This window comes from Microtus pennsylvanicus, chromosome 16 (assembly GCF_037038515.1).
Source record: "Microtus pennsylvanicus isolate mMicPen1 chromosome 16, mMicPen1.hap1, whole genome shotgun sequence".
Taxonomy (NCBI): domain Eukaryota; kingdom Metazoa; phylum Chordata; class Mammalia; order Rodentia; family Cricetidae; genus Microtus; species Microtus pennsylvanicus.
In genome coordinates this window covers 30,209,309-30,225,773 of record NC_134594.1, presented here as the reverse complement: position 1 = coordinate 30,225,773, position 16,465 = coordinate 30,209,309, and the positions used below count along the sequence as shown (strand labels likewise).

At 43.9% G+C, this 16,465-nt stretch overlaps 2 protein-coding genes across 2 annotated transcripts in view; one reads left to right on the top strand and one right to left on the bottom strand.

The window, feature by feature from the left end:
• Positions 1-10,380, top strand: part of Mindy4b (MINDY family member 4B) — a 31,532-nt gene extending 21,152 nt beyond the window's left edge. The window contains exons 11-12 of the mRNA XM_075951084.1: positions 8,490-8,670; positions 10,238-10,380. Of these exons, the coding sequence (XP_075807199.1) occupies positions 8,490-8,670; positions 10,238-10,380 (324 nt within the window). The remainder of the gene's footprint in view (positions 1-8,489; positions 8,671-10,237) is intronic.
• Positions 1-16,465, bottom strand: part of Selenot (selenoprotein T) — a 244,882-nt gene that overhangs the window by 60,640 nt on the left and 167,777 nt on the right. The gene's annotated exons all lie outside the window — the stretch shown is intronic.

The window sequence follows — 16,465 nt, the reverse complement described above, 5'->3', positions numbered from 1 at the left end:
GGCCCTTAGTGTGTTTAATGGCTGCAAAGAATCCCATTGCATGAACGGCAAAGACTAAACTTGGGTATATCCTGGATGAAAACAGATGGGTTATAGTCATAAGGTCCCTAATCACGTTTTCTAGAAAAGCTGGGGAGTTCACTTCAGACCTTAGTAAATACAGTGAAGAAAACTCAGGCAGAAGCAAGGGGTTCCTTTGACATATTTTGCTTTTCTGTTAGCCATACATAGTCACTACATGTCTTCGGTCTAGTATTGTCTATGTCTCAGATCTCAGCAACGCGTCAAGATTCTATTTTGCAAAAAATTGGAGGAATAGACTAGATCAAGTTCCAAGGGTGAAACACACAAGTGACAATAATTTTAGGGCTTCATCTATTGTGACAAAGCCCTTTCACGACGTTGTGGTTTATAACTTGTGTCATTATACCCCTGAGTCACTTGTGCTACTATTGATATTTTTCCTTAAATCAACTCAGTTTTAAGATTGTTTTTAACCTTCATTGCTATGGCGATATAAAGCAAGCAATTGCTTTTCCCTTGTATGCCTTTAAATAAATAGATGCTTGTCTTATAAGTTTCTTCTCATGCCACGTGTCACATGTCACATGCCAGCAGTATTTAGAAGCCTTGGTGCAAAGGCAAGGTGGATCCTACAGAGGAAGAAAATAATCCTACCTGGAAATCTACAGCTATTGGAAACCTCAGCAGGGGCAAGACCTGCCCAGTCACTCATCCTTCTGAGCTGATGACTATTGAGTCTCTCCTGATTTCTGAGATATGGGACTGGTGTGAAGCAAACAGATGGAAATTCAAAATGTTCTGTGCACGTGTGAGACTTTTGACAGATGACAATGGATAGCATTCTAACGCTTCAGTCAGCCAGGCTCACTTAGCATCACTTAGATGGAAGGATCTGTGTCCAGATACAAAACTGAGTCCTAGGTGGGCCTCACGCGGCATATTCTAATTATTCTAGAAGAGTGGTTCTCAACCTTCCTACTGCTGTGTGATGGGGAACCTCCTTCAGCCCAATGGCCTTTGAGAGGCTGGACTAGGGTTGGGCATGGCCTTGGGTATCAAAAAGGTGCGGTCCCACTCGCTTGCTCTCTCTCTTGGCTCTAACACCCAAATGCTGGATTCTGTTCCTGTTCCCCCATTGTGATCTGTGTTGAGTTCCCCCTTAACTAAAGAACCCCTTATTATATCCTGGGATTACTTTATTCACCTTCCCCTTTATCTGGTGTGTCCCCTTCAGCTGTGACCATTTAATACAGTTCCTCAGGTTAGGGTGACCTCAACCATAAAATTAGTTCCTTGCTAGTTAATAACAGTAATTTTGCTACTGCTATGAATCATAATGTAAAACCCGTGTTTTTGTGTTTTCGATGGTCTTAGGTGACCCCTGTGAAAAGGTTGTTTAACCTCCAAAGGGCCCTCGACCCAGAGGTTGAGAACTGGTTTTCTAGACTAACGCGATAGCAATGATATTAACCTGACCGCAGTCTAAGCCTATTCAGAAAGTTCTGAATGATCGATGCCTGGGGCATCCTCAAACCCCACTAACTTTCTGAGTACGACACTTGATTGTCACATAGAAATTTTACATTATTACGTTTTTAGCGAGAGTACCTGCATTTTCATTTCGTGTAGGATCCTGTAAGCAAAAAGCCATGTTGACCCCAAACAGTGTTACTTCCTCTGAGGGACGCTGGGAACGTGATCTCAAATCTCCCAGGTGATTCTAAGAGTCAGTGAGGGTGAGAAACCCCTGCCCTACGTAGGGCTTCTCAGCTGTGGTCAATGGGATATTTGTCTATGGTGTGGAGCTGTGTTTTCTCTGCAAGCTCTTGTACGGCACCCTCTAGATGCCAGTTGCTCCAATCCTGTCATCACAACCTCGAACATTTGTAGCCATTTTCAAATGTCCCCTGGTGGTGGTGAGGGCAGAATTGTCCCTAGGTGAGAATTACTATTCTAGAGGAAGGAGGAAATTCAATGAACTCTTTTGGCTCTGTGATTAAATCCATGGTGTGAGGAACTGGGAAGCCAGCTCTTTCAACAGAACCTAGAAGAAACAGCATACTGTCGTCTCATCCGCGATGGTGAGGTGGGCAGCCTTTTGTTCCCTTTTAACGTTTGCAAGGCTTTGGGGGACGAGCTGCTGGCTATAGCTGAGGCTAAAATTGGACAGGTGTTTGCAAAGCAGCTGCTAAGCTGGTCTGAGGAAAAGGAACACATCAGAGAAAATGCCACCACCAAGAGGCAGAGCGCATCAGAGTCAAGAATTCGTGGGGATCCAGCGCTAAACCATGCTCTAAAGAAAATTACCTGCAGAGCCTAAAATATCCTCTAATAAGAAGAGGATGTTTTCAAGGACCTTAAAGGCAGTTGAGAGCACACAGCACATAGGGGAGAAACTAAGAGCTTTCCTGCCGGGAAGAGGGCACAATGTAGGAGCCCACAGGGCGCCATCTGAAGGTTCGCTTGCCAATTCGAAGTAGGGCAGAGGCTAGAGATGCCTGGGGTCACTTTAAAATCTACATTAAAATCAAATCTCAAACAGTTCCAGCTTTGGGGAAAGTGAGTAGTGGGGCTTTTCATCCTTCATTCTTGGACTCAGCGTTCTCTCCCCTAGGGAGATGCCTATAAATGTGCCCTCGCTGAAAACTGCCCGAAATTGTGCACTAATGGCTTGAAACCCTGAGGACATTTATGACAATGCTTCTGTCATGCACTTGGTGTTTGTTTTTTTTTAATATATTATAGATCAGCGACAAGCCGACAATCATCTTGCTTAAGCCTCTCAAACACAGATATACAAAACACGCTCACACGGTTGATTTTCCATGAAGTATTCTTTTTCGTTCTCTCCATTTCATCTTCCTATGTCAGGACAGAAGCAATGTTCATCTCATGAAGCCCTGACATCATTTTGCACACACACTCACATGCGTATTTCTCCCTAGAGGGTGAGAAACAGAGGCTAGAGGGTGTGTTATAGAGTGGCTTCGCTCACTGGAGTGCCGATGGCCATGGGCACACAGCACCTGTTTTTGCCAGACTTTCTACTGGCAATGACCCTAGCTAGCAATGATATCTTCCACGTATAACCCAAAGCTAGAATCCTAAGTCCAGTTCGTTGCTCTGTGATTCAGTTAAGAGATAGAAAGGTCAAAGGGACTTAGAGGACCTTGCCCAAAGCCTTGCTGAGTTGCCGGTTAGAGCAGGGTTATGAGTCCTATTCTATCTGCACTCAAAGCTCACGGTCTCTGCTGTACTGTGACATTTATTTTCCAATAAATTATAAATATATAAATACTAGTTCCTGGAACTGCATGCTATAATTAGCACTTTAAAAATCGGCTATAAGTGCAGGATGGTCTTACACAACCTTGAGTTTTTGCTACAGACGCACTAGCGGTGGGCGCTAACATTTTGACAGTGGCAGGGGTTTTGAAGAGGATGGCGGTTGAGTCGTGGGGGCTGGAGAGATGGCTCAGTGGTTAAGAGCATTGCCTGCTCTTCCAAAGGTCCTGAGTTCAATTCCCAGCAACCACATGGTGGCTCACAACCATCTGTAATAAGGTCTGGTGCCCTCTTCTGGCCTTTGGCATACACACAGATACACTATTGTATACATAATAAATAATAAATAAATATTTAAAAATAAATAAATAAATAAATAAAGCTAAAGCCATTATAAGTTTATGAATCACAGGTGCTTGGTCGCATGCTTTCTAAAGTGTTTGCCCCCATCCAGTTTCTGGACAGGCAGACCACGTCTGTCAGGACACCCTCGTCAGGACAAGCTCAACAGTGCTTAGACAGGCGCCCACCAAGTCGCCATCTACGCTGACTTTAGCTGACCCCAGAGTCAAATATTTCACGACACCCAAGCCTGGAATGGAAGCACCTTGAAGAGCAGGCTTGAGAAAGAAAAGAAGAAGGATTCAAAACAATGTCACGCATTGTGAGACCCTCCACAGCCACGGCCCTTCCTTTCTGCCCCAAGGCGTGGTGACATTGCAGGAGACCTGTGTTTGTGCAACTGAGCGTGTATTGCTTCCAGGGTATCTGGTGGGTCCTGACCAGGTGGATGCAATAGAGCTGAATAGTACGTGTATTCACTGATGGGGATAACCTAGCAGAAGAAAGGTTTCTGAGCTCAGAAGGCAACTAGCATGCCACCCAGCCAGCAGCTGGGATCTGTGGCGGAGGAGAAACACATTCTGTAGCTCCGCCTTTGTCTCCCCCAAGTCAATCTTTTCTTCCACTGTGTTAAAACTGCAGAGATTGCAAAAAAATAAAAAAAAAACCCACATTTTTCTGTCCCAATGTCACAGCTCAGTGGGTGAGATTTAAAAAGGAAAAAAAGTTGATGCTCTCATCAGATGAAGCGGCAAGCCCCCTAGAGCCCACCAGACTGACAGTTCCTGCAGGAAGCAGCCAGCTACCCACGAGGCGAGGCACTATTTTGAAGCCTCCCTGTTACTTTTCTATTTGAAGGTACAAGTTCGAGTGTGAGGCTCCAATACCTAAGTGAGAACATAAAGCAGTTTGAGTCTAACACCATCTGGAAAGCCTTGGGAGGTTCACGTTATCGTTACACCTGCCAGTGGGAAGAAAAATCAGCTCTGAGTTTTAGAAGGGACTGGAGTCATTTAGGTCTTGCCAGAATCATTCCCACGGCAGCCCTGGCAGCTCCTACTTCCATCCCAATGGTACCCTCTTCTCTCTTTACGTCTTCCCTTTGGAGAGCCGGATGGGAAGAAATCCAACCTTGGAAACAGCCAATGAAGCAATAACTCACTACACTCTGCCACGAAGTCACCAAGGTTACACCCCACAAGCCTGATCTAATTTGTTTTTACAACATACCCGCAAACTCTGCCAGAGAAGTTACGTCAATTGTGTGTTCCAGGTGGCAGAGAGGAAAGCTAGACCATTAACACGTATGCATGAGAATTGTCACCCGGGCTCAATGAAGAAAGCACGATACTTCTGACACCGTTCTCCCGCTCACATTGCCAGCCTGAGGCCCTGGGACTTGCAATATTAAGCTCATTACACAAAGGCACTGTCTAAGCACTGTTGTACTGGTGGCACAAAAGGAAAGCCTACATGGACTCAATTCTTGCTCTCTGGTGTTAGGATGTGTCTGTCTCTCCTGTCCTTGTCATTTTACATTGGCTTAAAGAAAGGTTTACGTTACAGAGGATTTGGCTGCTGGGAGTAACACAGAAACGACCGGGCTTATTACACAATAAGTGAACCTAAGGAGAAGGTATTTTATTTATAGTACCACTGTATCAAATTTAATTTTCTTCTTACCATGGCAACATGCACAAATTCAGAATTGGTGGAATCTCACCAATAAAATATATTTAGAACCCTGCAAAGAGGGCAGGGTGGCTGGTAAACCATGTCTATCCAAAAACAATTAAAATGCTTAAAACTGGAAAATGTCAATCAAATGGGCATGTGTGCAAGAGGGCAGGGGTGGGGGTGAGACCTGACAAGATTCAACCAGAAAGTGCTTTGGTGTGATGTTTGCAGGACTTGCTGTTTTCAGACTTAGGGGCCACAGCTGTAGCTCAGGTTCGGTCACCATCTTCAGATTAAAAGAGCTAAATTAACAGTATAAAGCAGGAAGGGAGATGTATTCAGTGTGATCACATTGGGAAGAGGGACCGAGAAATCCAGTCACCTCCCCTAAGCCCGTCTTTGGGTCCTGAAGTGAGATCAGAGTTTGAATAGAGGGCCAAGGACGTCCACACCTAAACAGTCCCAGTCAACGGGTGGTCCTGCCTGTCACTGACTCCCCTTGTCTAGGTTCCAGTCCTGTAAGGTCGTCAATAAAGTATTAGAACTTTAGATGTGCAGGAGTTGAGTTTATCCTTTGGCTGGGGCCTTTTCCTTCTCCCAGCATGAGATCCCTGGAGAAATCCCCATTTCTTTAGGATCCATTACTTGAATAGTCTCATAGTCACACAGAGAAAGAGTCATAAGCGTCTCTTTGGAAGATCTTACTTTCTGGTCGACCTGTTATATTACTTTAAACCAGCTGTTTTCTCAGTGGTAACCGTAAGGCTCATCTCCTGACTTGTTACCCAAAGTACCGTCATGCGGGGCATTCCCTTCTACCACAATCTCTCCAGGCAGGCAACACTGCCTGCTCGGGGTGAAATCTGGTCATTGTGGTTCAGAAGGGATCTAGTCGCTTTGAGTTCAGGAAAGACAAGAGTTGCTTTGCTGTATAAAGTGACAGAGCCGGGTGTCAGCAACAGGCTGGGCATGTGCAACTGAGAAACAGCAAATTTTTTGCATTTTACAAATGTTCTATGGAAAATGTTTGTATACATATTACCTGTATACCTATATATGCATATCATCCCTCCATCCAGAATTTACAGGGATTTTGAATGATTTTTTTAAAATCAATTATAAGATTGACCTGAATTCAAATGGCATGACACTTTATCACAAACAGCATTCAATCTTCTAGTTACTTCATTCCATTCTTACATTAATGGTTGCATGTTCCAGTTAAGTGTGGTGATACACACTAGTAACCTCAGCACTTACAAGGCAGAAGCAGGAGGGTTATGAGCTTGAGGTCAGCCTGGGCTACAGAGCAAGTTTGAGGCTATGTGCTAAAATGGTCTCAAAATGTAAATATTAATAAGAATTGTTTGTCCTGTATATCATATTTTCATTACATATAAACCTTAGCTCAGGAAAGAACTATTGCAAGAATGCCTAGAAAAGAGTGTGTTCCTTTTAACTAATGTATATAGTTAAATACTTATTTACAACTTGGGAAAAATGTATGTGAAACCAATCCTGGGGCTATTTCTCTTTGCCTGTACCTAATATAGATTTGCCCCTGGTTCAAAGGTGAGATACTCAGTGTCTTAGTATGGCCCCTATGCTTCTGACTTTTGGCTTCAATTGCCATCTAAAACTACATTTCAATTATATAGAACTATGTTTTTCCATTGTCCCCTTAAACTACCTTGGTCTTTATTTAGTAGTGACTGCTCAAAGAGGCATCTGTCTGGTTCTAGAGAGGAAATGCTGTCTACACAAACAAACCAAAAATGGTTTAAGACATGGTGAAGAAGAAAAGGACTCAAAAGCCAAGCCATTAAAATGGAAGAGAGAGCCTCCCAGGACTGGCTGTCTTGGGAAAACACTTTGGATGGCTCTTCTGGCTGCTCCTTTTTCTGAAACCACTGGCTGCCATCTACCTGATCCCTGTGTCTGGTGTCCAAAGATCTAGCTGAATTGTCAAATTAGTCTTCTCTAGAGCGAAACGAATCTAGGCCGTGATGACGTTGCATCGTGGTTTCCAGTCAATACAAGCAGACAGCCCGTTGTCCACAGGGTCTTTAAATCAGGCCAACAGATTTATTTTTGTGTACCAGCCAACTTTCCCTTCATGACTGCCTCCCACAGTGCCCTGGCAGAACAGCTACAGCGGGTAGGATAGTGGTAATACAAACCCATTCAGCCTTAAGAAAACACCCAAGACAGGCCTGGACGCTCTATCAAGCACAAATGTGAAGAGCAAACAGTCTGGAACACTATCGTAGTCTCTTGACTTTGCAAAATACAACTGGAAACTTTCTAGGCCATCAACAGCCTTGCATGTTACAGGGTCAGGGTCTACTGAATGACAAATCATGAACTAATATCAATGTCTGGAGGATCCATCTTACCACTTAAAACAACCAATCAAAATCAACCATGTTCTTATGCTCTCCTGTAAACCCTAGAGCCAAGAATTGAACCGAAAAGAAACCATAAACAAACAGGAACCAGTCCATTCTGTCACTGCTCTGCCCACGGCCACTTCACTAAGCTTGCTTTTTTCTACTTTTATCTAACTGGGATGAATTCTTCACCATTCTCAATCCCAGCCCACCGTGCTCATATGAAACCAATATACTCCGCTGTATGTATGTCTTCACCAATCACTTACATGCTAACTCGTAGGTACATATGTGCACAAGTGTGTCCCCCACATTTCCCAGAAGCCTTCTTCCTCCGGTATAAATGACTAGTGTTACCAGGAAGCCGACATCTGCTGCAGGAGACGTCATCCAATCTTGGAAATTATACCGGTAGTAATCACCCTAGTCAGTGACCCAGAATTGGCCTTCTTGTTTCCCACATCTATAGTTACAAGTCAGTCACTTTATAGCCAAACTAGAAAACCTTTGCCTTCCCCATCAGGCCGCTGTGTTTTAAAAAAGCACAGCCCATGCAGAGCAAAGTGAGGTGTTCCTACTCTCCCAAGCCATTTGTAGGTGTAAATTCATTCTCCGTGAAGTCTTGGTTTGGGGTTTTATCCCACATACCACGACCCGCAAGCTGTATGTGCAACAAGAAGCCCAGGACTGCTTTTTCACGAGGAGAATGTGTCGGCGTCTTTCATTCAGAAAGATCTAGATGTTCATCTGCATTCTCCTTTTCCATTCCAGGTGGGCAGCATGCTGAAGACGCCCACATTTCCTATCTGGCTGTGCAACCTCAGTGGAAATTATAGCATCCTTTTCTGCACAAATAGGCAGCTCTTATCAGACTGGAAAATGGAGCGAGTCTTTGATCTCCACTTTTACAGCGGGCAGCCCTCCCAGGAGAAGCCCATGCATCTTACAATAGGTGAGCACTTGAGACTCCCACGTATGTGCTTCAGCGCACTCAGAGGGGTGGCCGTCGTTGTTTAACAACTGTGCGGTTTTCTGTGCTAGCACTGCAAGAAATACTCAGACTCAGTTTCTAAAATGAAGCCTCTGCCTTGGTCTAAATCCATTGTTATGTGGGGCTTTAAAATGTAGCTGTGTGTGTGTGTGTGTGTGCGCGCGCACACTTGCGCATGTGTATGTGTTAGTGTCAGAAATAACATGGAAAAATAAACAAATTCTAGATAAGATAAAAAATAAAGTTTGAAGGGTCAAATTTCCAGAACTATTTCTCCACGGCCCTTTCTTTAAGCATGGGGTCTCTCCATGCAAAGCCCCAGGACAGGCATACAAAAGCAAAGGAGACACAGAGCTCCGCCTGGCCAATTCTGCATACGAGCAAACACAAGACGGTCAGTCATCCAGTGACGTAGCAGCTGAAGTAAGAATGCATTTCTGTTCATCTTAATTCAAAAGACATTCCTGAGTGCAAACTCTGAGCCAGATGCTGGGAACCCACTGGGCATAAGTTCTTGCAAACCTTCAGCAGGTCCTGGGAGAATCACAGATGAGCAGACCGCTTTTGTCTCAGTTACAACTTCAGTTCCTTAAACTCATGAGGAAAAATGATTAACCTTAAGAAGTCTTTGAATACTGGCACCTTTGACAAGACATTAACAGTGGACAAACTTGACTTCTGTCCAGCAACCTTGGTTCCATTTTTGGGGTTTTGTCGATGGCTGGCTTTTTATTTAGCATCATAAGCCTGGGGTTTACTAAATTTTTGCTGTTCTCTCTGCATCTAGAAATGGCTCTAAGAACAAATTTGTGCAGCTCCTTTTCTTTAATTATGAGAAACGTATATTAATTCATTTACTTTAGTGAGACATTGGCCACATGTTCTTTAACATCTGTTACCATTTTTACTTTACCCGCCTCTGAGGTAAACCCCATTTTTCTCATCTTACAAACGTCCCACGTGATCTATTCTGAGTATGGTGTTGAGAGTGTATGTAACACAGGCATTCAATTCCCGCTAGCCATGTGAAGCAGGTACTCTGGTATCTATTTTTGGTTGCGTGGTCGCTATGTTTAGCCTCTAAATGAACCAGGGAAGCACAGTGATGGCATTTTAAGTACTCCTCAAGTGTCACCTGGTTCACGTGAGACAAACCTAGGCCTAGGAAAACAGCTTCCAGCTTCCCTTTCTAGACTCTACCCCCAAACAAATCTCTTCTTGAAAAGCAATGACCTTTCCTGTCACCTGTTTTCCTGGTAATATCAGTGACATGTGCCTGACCCTATGTGCCCATAGTGTTGCGTTAAATGACAAGAACATTCACAACCCAAAACACAGTAAGCCTGACTACCACAGACCTACTCAGAGAGAGTATTTCAGCATACCGTCTGCAAGACTTTCCCTCCATCTAGTCAGTTCTAAGGCTCCCTGGGCCAGCCCCACCCACCTCGTCTCTTTTCCTTGTGTGCTGGCTTCTTCTGGACCAGGTCAATGGGCCTGGATGTCAATGCTGCCGTTCCATCCTCAGATACTCACTCGCATCACTGGGAAGGGGAGCACCGTGAGGAAAAACATGGATCGGGAAGACGGTTTTCACCGGTGGAAATGGCAATCAGAACGAAATGGAAAGAGGCTACCGTGAACTGGAATGGAGCTAGTCCCTTTTTCTGAAAAGAAAGCTAGAGACTTGTCTGAAGGGTCAGAAGAAACGGGATGCAAAGGTACAGCGCATGCGTTCCTCTCTCATGAGCCCCACTGAGAAATACTACCAGCCCTTTCTCGTTTTTCTCTTCCCCGTGGCTTCGCAGTTGTTATCAGTGCTGTAGAGAATGTGTTTTCATCCCAGGGTCTCAACAGTGGCTCCTTCACTTAATTCAGAAGAGAAAATGGGGTCTCTCCTCTTTGTGTTTTCCAAACTGCTCTTTTTCTGAGACTTCACTAAGACTGAAGCTGGGAGCTCACTTCTGTCCGGGGATGAACTCATCAGGAAGATGTCATCAGCTTTTAGCAATGGCAAGAGCTCAAGTCTCCTCAAGCCTTCCCGGTCCGGGCAGTGTTCCTTTCCAAGGACGTACCTCACAGGGCCACATTAGCGGGCTCTTCTCAGTAAAGTAGAAATGGGCTTCCTTCCTCCCACTCGGTGGCGAGGGGGCTGATTCCCCGTGGGCGGGAAGCTCTGGCAGGGCGGGGGCTGAGGACTCACGCAGTCAAGGCAGCAGGTAGGAAGGCTCCGTTCTTCCTACCAGTATTCTGTTTGCTTTTTTCTCTCCTAACCCAGATATAAATAATAACAATAAACATAAGCTGAGACAGTCTTGCTCCTACACGAAATAAGATTCTGCAAAAATAAAATCTCATCTCAGTGTTCAGAGAGGAAAAGAACGCCTTAAAGACTGTGATATTTCTCTCGTATGCTAAACGCCTAAGAGCCTTTCCCGAGGAGATACACAGACTAGGCACGTGTTCTTTCCAGAAGACTACAGGAGAAGCATCTAGACGTTTCCCTACCCCCACGCCCTACCTGCTGACTCACAGATTGAGGGCTTTGAATATAGAAACCAAAGGTCAGATCCCAAGGAACAATGTCTCTGCACTCAGTGTCCACAATAATTTATTAAATGCCTTTTCATTTGCCTCAAGAATAGTATATAACTTGAGAGGAATGTGGAGAAGAAACTTTCACAGCGGGTAATAAATTGTGTCTAAGGAGGGAGCCTATGGCTCCAATTGCTGGTGGTGGTGCTGCTATCATCGGGGCTTTCTTCCATAATTTTAACTACATCAGACATTTGAGGGGCGCTCTACAGACCCTGACCTCCTTTGGTCTTACAGACACTGTGTTTTGGAAGGAGGCTTGGGTCTGAAACAAAGTTTAGTTTGTTCTAGGAGAATTCAGTTGACTCTTTTGGCATTGGTGGCTGGAAAGCTTGAAGGCATACTAGAAAGTATTCTGTCAGGAGGCAGGCAGTTCAAGAGATACCACTAAGTCTCAAGCAATGAGGACATTCTCTTGGTCCAGAACAATCTAGGCCCTGGTCCCTGAGGGATCCATGACTCTCTGAGATCAACTGTGGTTCCTCCTATATGGCTGAGCATGGGTGTGCTTGCTACATAGACAACTGCAGGTTCTGCAGGAAGAAAAATAGGTAATAGCTCCAAAAAAAAAAAAAAAAAAAAAACACCAGCATCTCTCCCCCAAAGCAGAGTGCTCAGTATTACAGCCTGTGGAAAATAGCTCAATCCCTCTGTTTTCTCTTCCTACCTTTATTTTCTGATTTTTTTCCCCATAGTCTGAAGTTTTACCATTTTTATACCTGTATTAGCTTGCCATGTTTCAGATGTTGTATTTTTTGTTAAATTAGCTCTGGAACAAAATTCTATTAATAAATAAATGAAAGAAAGATTACATTCTTATGTTTTGTTATATACAGAGGTATTCTTCACTTTGTACGCCTTGTCAACATTCTGTGTAAATGAGTTCTTATTTCATCTTGAAGTGAAGCACCCACTCATGTTCAGAATTGTTTTTAAGGTGGGGATATGTTATTTAGACTTAGCTATTGCTGCAACTCGGTGTGGCTCTCATGTGAACCTGACTGTGGTGGTGAGGGAAGGAAGAAAAGTCAGACACATGGAAAAGCTGGGATGAGTGGACTGGGCTCTGGGAGGGAGGAGCCTCAAGAGCACGGAAGCTTGGTATGTTTACTATATACAGTGCAATAGAGAACAGGGTTATTGCACACAACTGAACAAGGAGGTGGGGTTATTTTTATTTTATTCTTTTAAAGAAAGCAAACTACCTTTTTTCATTATACATTCCAATCCAAGTTCCCACTCCCTCCTCTGCTCCCATTCCCTCTACTTACCCCTCCCCACCCCAATCCAATCCTCAGAGAGGGTAAGGCACATTGCTTTGGGGATGGTCCAAGGCCCTCCCTACTATATCTAGGCTGAGAAAGGTATCCATCCAAAGAGAACAGGTTCCAAAAAGGCCAGGACAAGCAGTAGGGATAAATCCTGGTGTCACTGTCAGTGGCCCATTAGTCTGCCCCGTCTTAGTCAACCACATTCAGAGGGAAAAGTTTGGACCTATGGCTGGTCCTTCCCTGTCTGATTGGTGTTGGTGAGCTCCCATTAGCTCAGGTAAACTGTCTCAGTGGGTGTCCCCATCATGGTCTTGACCTCTTTGCTCATATTCTCACTCCTCCCACTCTTCAACTAGACTTTGGGAGCTCAGTCCAGTGCTCTGCTGCAGGTCTCTGCCTCTGTTTCCATCAGTTGCTAGATGAAAGTTTTATGGTGACATTTAAGATAGTCATGAGTTTGACTATAGTGCAAGTCCAGTTCAGGCCCCCTCTCCTCTGTTGTTAGGGTCCTAGCTGTATTCATCCTTGTGGATTCCTGGGAATTTCTCTAGAGCCAGGTTTCTTGATAGCCCTATAATGGCTCCCTCAGTCAAGATATCTCTTTCCTTGCTCTCATCTCTGGCCTTCCTCCATCTTGACTATCCCATTCCCTCAAGTTCTCCTCCCCTTTGTTTATAGCTAGTAACCACTTATGAGTGAGTATATATCATATTCATCATTTTGGGTCTGGGTTACCTCACTCAGGATGGTGTTTTCTAGTTCGATCCATTTGCATGCAAATTTCGAGATGCCATTGGTTTTTTGTTTGTTTGTTTGTTTTTACCACTGAGTAGTACTCTAATGTGTAAATGTGCCACATTTTCTTTATCCATTCTTCCATTGAGGGGCATCTAGGTTGTTTTCAGATTCTGGCTATTACAAATAATGCTGCTATGAACATAGTTGAACAAATGTCTTTGTAGTATGATTAGCATCTTTTGGGTATATGCCCAAGAGTAGTATTGCTGGATCCTGAGGTAGGTTGAATCCCAATTTTCTGAGAAACTGCCATACTGATTTCCAAAGTGGTTGTACAAGTTTGTACTCCCACCTGTAATGGATGAGTGTTCCCCTTACTCTATATCCTCTCCAGCATAAGCTATCATTTGGTGATTTTGATCTTAGCCATTCCAGGTGTATAAAATGGTATCTTAGAGTTGTTTTGATTTGCATTTCCCTAATGGCTAAGGATGTTGAACATTTCCTTAAGTGTCTTTTGACTATTTGAGATTATTCTGTTGAAAATTCTCTGTTTAGTTCTCTACCCCATTTTTAATTGGGTTATTTGGAATTTTGATGTCTACTATCGAGTTCTTTATATATTTTGGAAATCAGTCCTTTGTCTGATGTGGGGTTGGTGAAGATCTTTTCCCATTCAGTAAGCTGCTCTTTTGTCTTATTGACTGTGATCTTTACTTCACAGAAGCTTCTCAGTTTCAGAAGGTCCCATTTATTTATTGTTGCTCTCAGTATCTGTGCTACTAAGGTTATATTTAGGAAGTTGTCTCCTGTGCCAATGCATTGAAGGCTACTTCCAACTTTCTCTTCTATCAGGTTTAGTGTAGTTGGACTTATATTGAGGTCTTTAATTCATTTGGACTTGGGTTTTGTGCATGGGGATAGATATGGATCTATTTTCATTCTTCTACATAGTGACATCCAGTTATGTCAGCACCATTTGTTGAAGATGATTTCCTTTTGCCATTGTATAATTTTATCTTCTTTGTCAAAAATCAGATGTTCATAGGTGTGTGAGATTAATATCCAGGTCTTTGATTTGATTCCATTGGTCAACCTCTCTAATTGTATGCCAATACCAAGCTATTTTCATTACTGTAGCTCGGTAATAGAGCTTGATGTCAGGGATGGTAATGCCTCCAGAAGTTCACTTATTGTACAAGATCGTTTTGGCTATCCTGGGTTTTATATTTTTCCTCCTAAAGTTGATTATTGTTCTTTCAAGGTCTGTGAATATTTTGCTGGGACCTTGATGGGGATTGCATTGAACCTGTAGATTGCTTTTGGTAGAACGGAGGCAGGGTTATTACGTCCTGATAAACAAGAAGTCAGGGTTTATTGTACACAGTTGGTCAAGGGAATAGGTTTAACCAATTTAGGTAGATGCAGTCTTCAAGCAATAAATATCTAGAAAGAAAAATCATAACAGACATTTTCTGCACTATTGACATCCTCACACCAAGCAAAGGAAGATTGCCATCTCTCTGAGCCTCACCCTAAAGGTGGGGGGTAAGGTTTTGCCTTTTCCCCCTGTGTAGCATGAATTCTAATTGGTCTTAACAATAAAAACTCGAATTCAGGTATCAGGAGGTGAAAACTGGAGGACCAGAGAAGCAGAGCAGCCACTAGAGAGTTCTTAGCTTTACCAATGCTCTGATCAAAGGGCCAGTCCTGTCGTCAGACCGCATCCTCAGACTGCAAAGAACTCCTGTCTCCACCTCCCTATTATTCCCCTCTCCGCCCAGCTATATCACTCCTGTCTTAACCTCCCTAGTTCTGGGATTAAATGTGTGGGATCCCAAGTGCTGGGATCACCTTTGTGCGAGCTCTGTTCCTTTTTTTTAGAGTGGATCAATTTCGTGTAGCACAGGGTGACCTTGAACTAACAGAGATCCACCTGTCCCCAAGTCCTGAGATTAAAGGTGTGTGCCGCCTAGTGCCTGACCTCTAGTGGCTTAGTTCTGCACTCTGATCTTCAGGCAAGCTTTATTTGTTAAAACACAAACAAAATATCCCTACCCCCTCCCCCCGGGTCTAAAGCTACCATCCTTGACATGACTGTGTCCATGTCAACGACACACTTTGACCCCGGACTTCAGTCGCTCAGGGTTTCCTGCTCTCCCCACAAGCTCTAAACTTCCTGAGCTATCGGTTTACTTTGAAACGCCCTGCATCTTGAAGGCAATGTCTTTATTATTTTCCCTGTTAGCCTCTCCAACAGGGGAAAGGCTAATTGCATGAAGATGACTATAATTAACTTTTCTGAAGAGTGACTTGAACTGCCTGTGCCTTTAAGTGAGAATGAGTTGATGAGGAGATGGAGACATTTTCTTTTTGAAATATCAACCTTGTTCCGGCGAGTTTTATGTCAGTGTGACCCAAGCTGGAGTCATTCGGGCAGAGGGACCTTTAATGGAGAAAATATCTCTGTAAGCTTTTTTTTTCTTTTTTTTTTAAATTTATTTATTTATTAAAGATTTCTGTCTCTTCCCCGCCACCGCCTCCCATTTCCCTCCCCCTCCCCCAATTAAGTCCCCCCCCCAGCCCGAAAAGCAATCAGGGTTCCCTGTCCTGTGGGAAGTCCAAGGAACCCCCACCTCCATCCAGGTCTAGTAAGTTGAGCATCCAAACTGCCTAGGCTCCCACAAAGCCAGTGCGTGCAGTAGGATCAGAAACCCATTGCCATTGTTCTTGAGTTCTCAGTAGTCCTCATTGTTCGCTATGTTCAGCGAGTCCGGTTTTATCCCAGGCTTTTCCAGACCCAGGTCAGCTGGTCTTGGTGAGTTCCCAGTAGAACATCCCCATTGTCTCAGTGTGTGGGTGCATTGCTCGTGCTCTCTCTCCATTCAAACTCTATTACAGAGCTACCGTATTGAAAACAGCTTGGTATTGGCATAAAAACAGAGAAGTCGACCAATGGAATCGAATAGAAGACCCTGACATTAACCCACAAACCTATGAACACCTGATTTTCGATAAAGGAGCTAAAAGTATACAATGGAAAAAAGAGAGCATCTTCAACAAATTGTGCTGGCAAAACTGGATGTCAACCTGTAGAAGAATGAAAATAGATCCATATCTCTGTAAGCTTTTGCCTGCGCACAACATTTTAG